Here is an 11,599-nt window from a genome sequence, read left to right on the forward strand (position 1 = left end):
AAGATGTTTACGCTGAACGGATCTTACAAGTGGATCAGCGCGTTGCCGCGACTCGTATCGGATTACAACGCGCGCAAGCATCGAACGATCGGTATGCGACCCGTCGACGTTACCCCCGCGGTCGCTGAAAGACTCTTGGCTACTGTGTATAACCGTGTAAATATCGCGGGTCCGGCAAAATTCAAAGTAGATGACTCGGTACGCGTTAGCAAGTACAAGACAATTTTTGAGAAAGGTTACACGCCAAATTGGACAACCGAAGTGTTTAAAATTGTAAAAGTGCAGCATACTAATCCCGTAAGCTATCTACTTGAGGATTATCGCAAAAAACCTATCGCTGGAGCGTTCTACGAGCACGAGTTGCATCGCGCGAATTATCCGGACGTGTATCTCGTGGAGAAAATACTGCGTAGGAGGGGTGACGAGGTTTACGTGAAATGGTTGGGATTTGACAATTCGCACAATTCTTGGATACATAAAGACAATGTGATTTAATTCATACAATGTTTATTTTTAATTTTCTGGAAAAATATATGTGTATAACATATATAATATTTGAAAAATGAAAATATATATATAAATCCTTATCAATATTCCTTGCGATAGTACATGTATTTTTAATATAAGATGTATGAGAAATGCATTACATAAAAATATATGAAATATAAAAATACAAAAATCTTTATTAATATTTCTTTCACACACATTTTACAATGGTATCTTATAATGCCCCCACGGTAGCGTATCGGTGGTTTCGGGTACGATATACCGCTTGTCGTCGTACGGACTCAGAGCAATTTTTGTCTCGCGGATTGTGTATACTTGGTGCAATTTCGATCTTATACACGACTGCTGGCGCGTCATTTCAATTTCTTCTTTCAAACACCGTGTGTAATCGTCAAACGTTATCGTTCTCGCGACAACGTTGCTCTTGACACCTTTAACTTTCTTCGTATCCTTTTTCCCATCGACTCGTAATGCGTACATTTTTGCTCTGAGCCCGGCAAATTCGGTCATTATGGCACCGTTATTTTCATCCTTCATTAGACCCGGTACCTTTTTATTTACGAGCGGTATACCGTACGCGTTATCAATTGGATAATCGCTCGTATCAAATCGGTTGATATCGCGCTTCATGTTTTCATATACATCGACGCATTCGATGTGATATATTAGACTATCTGTGTCGGTGTACATTACTCGGCATTTGTCGCGATACAGAGGAAACATGTACTCGTGATGAAATTCGTACAAGCACGTTTTAGAAATGTCTAGTATGCACATGCCGACATAGATTGGTTTATAAAATCTTACTTCTAGTTTGCGTAACTCTATGGCAACGAGATTCTCCGAAAAAATACTTCGACTATGGAAATTTGGTTTCGCTATCATTGCTTCTGCGCCGTATCGTCCGTCCCACTTTGTTAATAATTTTACGTCGACACGATTACGCACATTTTCCATCGTCTTGCCAAATACCGCGTTATTCATCAGTTTATATAAATTTTTTTCAAAATCATTTTTCGCGAGTGTTCTAAACTGTGTATTTAATTCGATATAACTGCGAAGCCACGGAGATTGTGAAAACTGTAAAATTCGATGTATTTTTGTAACGCGAAGGCCGTGTCGCGTACATTGCTGTAGATTACGGTAGTGTATCACGTAACGCTTCTTATCGTATAATGTTGCGAGGAGTTTGTCTTGCCGCTTGCCGGGCGGCTTGTCACGTGTCGGGCAAAACGGAAGGTCAGTGTGCGTATCGTGAAGATGTTGCGGGTACTCGAGATCGACTTCGAGGATATAACCCGTAGGCGAATCTAACGCGATCGATGCTACGTCAAAATTCGACACGTCATCGACCCATCGAAAATCGGCATAGGGCAACGGTTGACACATTGCCCATCCATATAAGTTATTTACATCGAAATACATCAAATACGACGATGGTTTCGATGGATCGTACGATTGTTGCATGTACTTGTTATTAGCGCGCGCGTATCTGTTGGAACACTGACTCAGACCACCGCGTATACCGCGTTCGATAAACATGACCATGTCGATGTCGGTAAGCAATTCGAACGTAATCTTTGTATGCTTCAACATGGCGTCCCACGTGTATCCGGGAAGAGTATAATAATACGCAGGGTCGAGTCCGTAACTTTCGATACATTTCTCGCGAAAGTTTTCAAAAATATCGGCTAATAACAAGACATCGATTTTAAGATATAAATCGCTATATTCGCCTAGCGTTCGAATGGAGAATCGCGTCCAGATGTTCTCGGCGTGCGCGTAATCGCTCTCGGATATAGTTTCACCGGTTAAGGAACTGTAAAATGATTCGCGCGGTGGTAAACATGTATCTTGCAACTTGTCAACGGAATCGATGTATTCGTATGGAAACACACCTTTTCGTGTTAATAATTTGAAGTTTTCACTCGATAAATTTTGAAATTCTGATTTTAAAATATCCAGTTTATCTTTATCTAGATAAGATGCTAATTTGTCGAGACTTACCGTAAGAAATTTGAATGAATCGATGAAGCGTAATTTTACTTGATTTTTTGGTTTTTCTTCCTTAAGATCGACGTTTTTGGTAAACGATATATATTTCTCTTTCGTTATTGGAAGTAACTCGACTCTCCCTTCGAACGCTGTGGCTATTTCCTCGATAATGAAATGCGAATCATAACCGGATAAATTATGAAACACTATCGGAATACAGAAAGACTCTTTATAATTTAAATTACAATTTGAATGCGCGGGACCTCTGTACCGTCCAGTCAAATGGCAATGATCGCGTACGCGTGTATCGTCTTGCGCGAACGGTTTTTCGCATATATGACATTGAGTAGCGCTATTAAATTTTTCACACTCTTCGAATGTTAAATCTACCATAGGGACATTAGTAGTTAAAATATTTTTTACACGAAATGCTAACATTTTAAGTTGCTCGACGAACCATGCTATACAATCGGTACTGCGACGCGAATGATATGCGGATAATGAGTCGTTGTACGAGCAATGTATATAATATGCTATGCTAAATACTTGATGGTGCTGGCACATATTCTTCTCTTCCTCCATCTTGGCCAGAACGCATTCCAAGTCGGCGTACACGATGAATGGAAGCTGCTCTTTCTTGTTGTAATTGTTGAACGATAACCACTTGTCCTTATCGCTCGGTAACCGGATAGCGCAGTCGTTCATCTTTCCACAGTCGACAGTATGCGACTGCAACTTGTCGTCCGAATCAAAGTAATGCAAGCATCTATAAAAGAAAATAAAAATTTTTAAAAAAATTAAAGATTTATATACAATTTGCTACATAACTTATAATTATTTAAATTATACATACCGATCGCAGATATATTTCTTATGGTCCTTTTTGCTCAGTTGCGAGCTCACGAGCCGGGATAAATTTTTGATCCATGCGAAATGTCCGACATTGTTGCCGTCTTCCACGTACAACAAGTTGACATGCTTGTCCCGCTTCTGCTGCGAAAAACGTATCGGAACAATGCTGTTCTTCTCTTCGATGCTGTACACGTTGATCGAAATATCGTTGACAAGTTCAAATTTTTTAATCTGATTGACAGTCACTGGAAACTCAATGTCTCGGAAATTCAGCACTGTCGCGTACGACGGGTACGATGATTCTCGTTCCGCCTTTCTTTCTGCGGGATATAGAGCGGCGACCACTGCCCACGCGAAACACGCATTGTCTTTTGATTGTACGTTAATCACTGCTCTCTTCATCATAATCTCCCGCGGCAATTTTATATGACATCCCGCGCGCATAGGATTATACTTATTTATATTTACAGTCAAATTCAATATTCGCGACAATGCCCACCCGCTATCGCGTTCCTGAAATTCTTCCAGCGATGCTAGAGTGGGTTCGATAACGCGGCGCTCGTACCACTCGTGTAAATCGGATGTGCGAAAGAGTTCGCAGTTTCTCGTATTAATACTTTTGTTAGCGCGTTTATCTCCGGCCACAAACTCGCCATTGAATATGGTGTTCACTTTTACACTGTTGTGTCTTCTTATAACGTCCTGCACATGTTCTATCACAATGTCTTTGGCGTCATCGAGAAATTGACGAGGTTCGATATGGTTTGCGTTAATCACAGCACCGGTCAGAATACGGTTATCGAACGCGGTATCAATCTCGCGCCACACAAGTTCATTTTGATGCGCGCTACATCCGGCACCCGCGTTATTGTCGCCACTGTAATTACCACCACTGGGCATAAACTGTCTCTGCAATCGAGTCTTTGCACCTTCGAGTCGCGCGATCCGAGCAATCAATGATTGTCGATTCCCGATCGATAATCGTAGTCGTTTGATCCGACTTTGCTCTTCCAGCGACTCGATGTACTCGTTGCATCGTTGTAGCCATGCAAAATATTCACCCAAGGTGGCAATTTGGTTGGATCGCTCCACCAGGTCGCGTTCAGTCTGTTCGATATTTTCCATTTTTTTTTCACAGAGTGCAAATTGGGCACATATTGCATGGAAATCTTATATACAACGGCTCGCTACACCTTGAACAGAATCGTCCATCCATCGCATTAAGTGTCTCAATTTTATGTTTTCTAATAGCATACATCATTTGGCTATCCACGCCTTGCAATGCAATCATACACGAAGGACATACAGCTAGAGCACCACCCGTGGAATAATAACTGTATATGATACAAAATTTTGTACTACGTGCGTTTAAAGCATTAATTTCCGCAACAGACATTATTTTCTCTCTGAATTCCGTGGAGTTCTCACTGCAGTCACTAATGCAGTCACTGTCAGATGACAACGCGTGATCTTCGTCTTCCATTTATATATATATATATATATATATTATCACACAACACTGACAGAACACTATACTTTTTGACTATACTTTTACTATACCGACGCGACGTGTCGATGCGCGTTCAAATCATGTACTGTGACTTGATACGCTTCAATCCTCCCTGTATTTCGTCTAAACCTTTTCATCTTTGTGTAAAATAAATAAGTGGTGTATCATAATAATCATCAGAAAGAATTCGTTCTCTCTCACGCGCGCGGCAAGGGCACAAAGCAGCCGAATATCGGCGCTGATACGTTGCAATTCTTCCTAGAAAAAATATGGAAAATAATTCTGGCCCTAATATTCAATCCTCTTCAAATACCGCTGTTTACCATCTGGACATCGGTTTATGATTGTTTATACTCGTCATAAAACATCCAACACATCCCCAAGCGTCCCCCGCCCCGCAGCCCCCGCGCCTACGAAATCCCCTCCGTCCCGCGTGACGTCATTCCCCCGCGTTTATATTGTTTATGTTAAAAAATATATATAATGAAGAGGAGTCTGCTGCACTAGAGTGTCATTTCTTTCGTTGCTCTTCTGTGTTTCGGTACTCTTGTGCAATGGCTGAAGAAAACGTAATTATCATCGACGACGATACGGATGATGATTACGATGATTGGATGGATCCAGCTGTGGCGGAGAGGATGGAGATAGAGAGAGAGGAGAGAGAGAGGAGAGAGATGGAAGATGATGAATCTGATATAGAACCCTTGGCGAAGGACAGTGATTATGATAGTGACAATAGTGTCGATATTCTTGATGAACGGTTACAAAAGAAACAGCGAGATTTAAGCATACCTGAAATAATGACATACAACGAAGCAACAAAGATATGTTGCATTTCCTATTATTATTATATGGAAAATGGATCAAAATATTGTACCGAATGCTTTCTAGAAGATCCGCATCAGTTTGAAGAAATTAGTGCTGTTCGAGAACATAGAACCATAGCTTATGTTCATTTGGAAAATTCGAGTATGTCATGCAAAGAGTGCAGAAAATGTTTGAATCAAATATTGCCCTGCAACATGTGCCCTATTTGCACAAATTAAAATAGATGAGTCATGGATAACATTGTAAGTATCTTTTAATTTATTATATATCAAAAGTATCTCAAAATAAATTATTATTTTTTTTATTTTAATTAAGATAAAATTAATGTAGCGTTTTTCCTGTTTCAGGAGCTGCCTCCCCCTTACAGCCCGGCGCACCGTCCGCATTATTTTATATTCATCTTTTTTTTTTCCTCCTATATTTTATTAATTTTTAAATTTTATATAATTTTAATATTAAGTACACACACACAATTTGTAATACTCATACACACATTTAAATAAATTCTATATATTTTTAATTATAACAAAAAAAATTGCAATTATTTACACGCCTTTCCCTTGCGCTCCAATCCTTTGCGTGCTCTCGCATTAATTATAAGTCTCGCTATCGTTCTCTCTCGTACGCATTCTTTTCGCACGCGATATTATTGTTCTCTCTCTCTCACACGCGCGGCAAGGGTACAAAGCAGCCGAACATCAGTGCTGATACGTTACAATTCTTCATTAAAAAATAAGATAAAATAAAATAAAAAAAAAGGGGAAAATGATTTTGGGTTAGGCCCGAAGACCCAATCCTCTTCAAATACCGCTGTTTATCAATCTGTTTATGATTGTTTATACTTGTCATAAAACATCCAACACAAGCGTCCCCCGCCCCGCCCCGCAGCCCCCGCGCCTACGAAATCCCCTCCGTCCCGCGTGACGTCATTCCCCCGCGCCACCGAAAACCCCCTCCATCCTGCGTAACGTCATTCCCCCGCGCCGCTGAGATCCCCTCGCGCCTCACCCCCCCTGAGAGGACCTGGGTTAGAACCGGCCTAGTATACCTACTAACGGATGCGCTTATGCGTTCGGTAATAACATACGCGGCGGCGGAGGCCGCGATAAACGGTTGCGCTTCTGCGCTCGGTGCGGTTGATACGTGCGGCGGCGGAGGCCGCGATAATCAAATGCGCGTATGCGTTCGATGTCAAAGTGCGCGAGATAGGATCGCGTCGCGAAGGATGGTACTCGCGTTGCAGCTGGGTCGAGAACGCTCGACTCGGGGCGGCTCTGAGCTCCACCTTCCGTGATGGCCCAGCTGCGGATAAGGTGGATTGTACTTTGGAATCGAGATCTCTCGGCTAAGACGGAGCGCGCTCCACCTTTCGTCCTCTGTAATGAGTGCTTGGTAGGATTTCTGGATTGCTGCTGAAGCGTACTGCTTAGAGCGGATCAGGAATATAGTGATTAGACGCCGAGATGTGCCCTTTTTATACCGACTAATTGCCCGCGTCGGCGCGCGGCGGTATAACCCCTTCCGAACGATTTTTCGGAAACGGTACGGTCGGGCCCGTTCGGAGGGGTTCGGGTTGAGCGCCGAACGCGGGTTTTCGCCGGTCGGCGGTTCGGGCCACCTCGGCTCTGATCGGCGGTGTTCGGCCGTTTCGAGCCCTTAACGGCTCTGGGCCGTAATGAGAACGATTAAAAGATGGGCGCACCGCGCCCCTGCCTCTGCCCGGCGGGTGTTCTGCCGGGCGGCAGCTTCCGGCTGGTGTTCTGCCGGGAATTAGGAACGATGCATCGGGATGCATCGTTACAATTTTAATAATGAAAAGTTGTTCCGGATCGCCGGCCGTCCGACGTTGCAATCAGCTGATTGCTACACGCGATGTGTGTATGGCGGAGTGTGTGCGTAAGAGAGAGAGAGAGAGAGAGAGAGGGAGAGAGAGAAAGAGAGAGAGAGGGAGAGAGGAAGGGTAGGAGGGACAGACATTCATACACACGCACGCACTTTTTTTCTCGCTCTCTTTCTCTCTTTTACGCAACACTCATACACTCTCTCATTCAGTCTCTCACTCACACTCTCTCGATCACTCACTCACTCATTCACCTGTTTACTCACTTGCTCACTCACCTTGTAGCAGCGTAGCGAATCTTCATGCTATGTATTGTTGTTATCTGCTGCACGGTTATGATTGCTAGAGATGCGCGACACATCGAAATTTTTTCGATTATTAGTCTCACACTCGATTGATACAATACAGATTACGCGATAACGAGTTTACTGTTTATTCACTCACTATCGATTTATCGATACCAAAAATTACTTTCAAAGAAACGCGAATGCAAACAGCACATGACTCGACGCGAAGCGACGGACCGCGGAGACTGCGCGACCACAAGAGTTATGTTGCCAGAAACGCGACACGCGACATCTAACAAACGACTTGCGCGTGGCGCGTGATTGACGCGAGATAAAACGAACGATCGGCTAAAACCTTCGCATTGCGAATGCGGTAGAAAACATGAAACGTATAATGACATACTTAAAAAATTAATTATTTATTATAAATAACTATTTCTAATTATAATAAATAATTATTATTTTAAAAAGCATGTGTTATACGTTATTACGTTTTCGAAATTATTGCATTCACGATGCGAAGATTTAAGTCAATCGCAAGAATAATGTAATTAAAATTACATTTGGAAAAATTTATTTTTATTCTGCTCACAATGAAATGTTCCAACGTGAAAATGTATTGGTCGCTCTGAAAAGAGCGGATTGACTAAAAAAAATTTTAAAGCAGATGCTCAAAATGCCCGCCATCCATCCTAATGCAAGCTCTCATGCGTTTTAATAAGTTTCTTTCGACGTTTTCCATTATTTCTTCGTCAATATTCTAAATAGCGAATCGTAATCTTGTCTCCAGATCTTCAATATCTTCGGGAAGCGTTTTATAAATTACTTCCTTGCAGTATCCCCATAAGAAAAAATCTAGAGGATTGAGATCCGGAGATCTTGCGGGCCAACGTATCGAGCCGTACCGACCCACCCAGCGTCCGGAAAAATTCTCGTTTAAGTAATTCGTAACGATCCTGGCGTTGTGTGGCCCAGCACCGTCTTGTTGGAAGATAATATCGTTTCTTTCAAATAATGGCACATCTTCTAAGAAATGTGGTAGATTTTCTGTTAATAAATCGACGTAGGTTCTTCCAGTTAAAATATCTGGAAGAATAACTGCACCAAGTATTTCAGTGCCCATTATTCCAGCCCATACATTAATCTTCCAACGAGTTTGAAAATTTCGAAATCGCGTGACTCTGGGATTTTCTTCGCTCCAAAAGTGCATATTATGCACATTAAAAATTCCTTCTTGTGTGAATAGCGATTCATCGCTGAATATCACACGAGAGGAATATCTGGGATCTCGATCGACGTTTCGCAGAAAATTTTCGCAAAACGTTCGTCTTGCAGGGTAATCTACTGGTCGTAAATGCTGCACGCGTGTATAATGAAACGCGTGCAACTTTTCTCCTTTTAATATTCTTTGTACGGTTGTATAGGATAAATCATGTTCTCTAGCAACTACCCGAATACTTGTTTCGGGATTATTCTCGAAAGTACGTATGACTCTCTCCGTGTTCCGTACATTTCTAACATCGCGATTTCTCCCAGCGTCGTGTTTGTTCGGCAGGACACTGCCAATATCATACAGTCTTTGAGCTGCTTCAAGTATGACGTAACCCGATGGATGTCTTTGGTTTGGATATAATTCGGCGTATCTTCTTGCAGCAGGGTTTTGTTGCCCGTGACACTCGCCAAGTGCCATCAGCATGTCATAATATTCTTGACTTGTGTACGCTGCCATATCTTCTTCGCGCTTATTGATAATCGCTGATAATCGCAGGCTTATTGATTGCATCATCGATCGTGCGTCTAATTTATACGATCTTCGCTGGGGGTCTATGCACCTCCTCGCCTTCCGCGACCAATCGCGAATGTCGCGGACGCTAATTAGTGATTGGTCGCGAGAGGCGAGGAGGGGCATAGACCCCCAGCGAAGATCGTATAAATTAGACGCACGATCGATGATGCAATCAACGCATGAGAGCTTGCATTAGGATGGATGGCGGGCATTTTGAGCATCTGCTTTAAAATTTTTTTTAGTCAATCCGCTCTTTTCAGAGCGACCAATACATTTTCACGTTGGAACATTTCATTGTGAGCAGAATAAAAATAAATTTTTCCAAATGTAATTTTAATTACATTATTCTTGCGATTGACTTAAATCTTCGCATCGTGAATGCAATAATTTCGAAAACGTAATAACGTATAACACATGCTTTTTAAAATAATAATTATTTATTATAATTAGAAATAGTTATTTATAATAAATAATTAATTTTTTAAGTATGTCATTATACGTTTCATGTTTTCTACCGCATTCGCAATGCGAAGGTTTTAGCCGATCGTTCGTTTTATCTCGCGTCAATCACGCGCCACGCGCAAGTCGTTTGTTAGATGTCGCGTGTCGCGTTTCTGGCAACATAACTCTTGTGGTCGCGCAGTCTCCGCGGTCCGTCGCTTCGCGTCGAGTCATGTGCTGTTTGCATTCGCGTTTCTTTGAAAGTAATTTTTGATATCGATAAATCGATAGTGAGTGAATAAACAGTAAACTCGTTATCGCGTAATCTGTATTGTGTCAATCGAGTGTGAGACTAATAATCGAAAAAATTTCGATGTGTCGCGCATCTCTAGCAATCATAACCGTGCAGCAGATAACAACAATACATAGCATGAAGATTCGCTACGCTGCTACAAGGTGAGTGAGCAAGTGAGTAAGCAGGTGAGTGAGTGAGTGAGTGATCGAGAGAGTGTGAGTGAGAGACTGAATGAGAGAGTGTATGAGTGTTGCGTAAAAGAGAGAAAGAGAGCGAGAAAAAAAGTGCGTGCGTGTGTATGAATGTCTGTCCCTCCTACCCTTCCTCTCTCCCTCTCTCTCTCTTTCTCTCTCTCCCTCTCTCTCTCTCTCTCTCTCTCTCTTACGCACACACTCCGCCAAAACCATAATTTTATGTTATAAGATAAAATAGTTAGCGACTCATGCGGTGGTAATCACCCGTCGGGCGGTCAGCTGCGCCCGCGCTCGCGGCACGCCGCGCCGCTCCTGCCTGCCTTCCGTATCCGACGCGTGATTTACTAACTATTTTTGCTCATAATTCAAAAACTACGCTTCAAATCAAATTTTGGTAAAGGAAAAATTGTCTTAGGATGGTGTCAGAAATACGTCATTTTACAGACGGAAGGTTTTTCGGGATCGCCCTGTATAAATTCGCATTTGCATAAGTGTAATTTTGAAGCTTCGAAGCTTCGAAGTTAATTTCAAAATTCGAAGCTTCGAAGCTTCGAAAACACCTCAAACTTCGAAGCTTCGAATTCTTTCGAATCTTCGAATCTTCGAAGTTGTCAAAAGTAACAGCCCTACTTTCTAGCCTCTCGTGGCAGAAAGCAGTAATGCAACAAGACTAACGGGCGCCCGTTTTTTGTGAATGTTATACTTGCATATATACATATAGGGTGATTCAAAATAACCCTATTATCCGTGAAATGACACATTCTTGAGTCAATTCTAATGCGATTTTTCCTTTGGCAAAATTTCGTCCGACGCTTAGTTTTTGAATTATTAAAGGAAGTAATTAACTTATAACAGGTCGGATACAAGAGGCAGGCAAAAGTGGCGCGATTCACCGTCAGACGCGGGTACTTACGCGGGGCGCCTGCTGCGATCATCTGATCGCTACATACACACACATGCGAATACATACATTCTCATTCTCTCTCTCTCTCTTTCTGCCTCTCTCTCTCTCTCTCTCCCTCCCTCACTCTCTCTCTCTCATTTGCTTACTCACTTGAAGTTAA

The 11,599-nt window shown here is 42.2% G+C and overlaps 1 protein-coding gene across 1 annotated transcript; it reads right to left on the bottom strand.

Annotated features, from left to right (window-relative positions):
- Positions 1-210: 210 nt before the first annotated feature.
- LOC145961269 (uncharacterized) lies at positions 211-4,849 on the bottom strand. The gene is made up of 2 exons (XM_083081296.1): positions 3,356-4,849; positions 211-3,268 (listed from the first exon to the last, which is right to left on the bottom strand). Exons 1-2 carry the CDS (start codon positions 4,477-4,479, stop codon positions 709-711), a joined length of 3,684 nt encoding a protein of 1,227 aa, XP_082937422.1. The 5' UTR covers positions 4,480-4,849; the 3' UTR covers positions 211-708.
- Positions 4,850-11,599: the final 6,750 nt, after the last annotated feature.

This window comes from Camponotus vicinus, unplaced genomic scaffold, assembly GCF_025532165.1.
Source record: "Camponotus vicinus isolate PSW18456_S1 unplaced genomic scaffold, iyCamVici1.0 SCAF_11, whole genome shotgun sequence".
Classification (NCBI taxonomy): Eukaryota; Metazoa; Arthropoda; class Insecta; order Hymenoptera; family Formicidae; genus Camponotus; species Camponotus vicinus.

Bases quoted from the DNA above. Each gene is read 5' to 3' on its own strand.
- LOC145961269 (XM_083081296.1), bottom strand. From the start codon at position 4,479: ATGGAAAATATCGAACAGACTGAACGCGACCTGGTGGAGCGATCCAAC. The intron at 3,269-3,355 runs GTATGTATAATT...TTTCTTTTATAG, and splicing joins AAGAAATATATCTGCGATCG to ATGCTTGCATTACTTTGATT.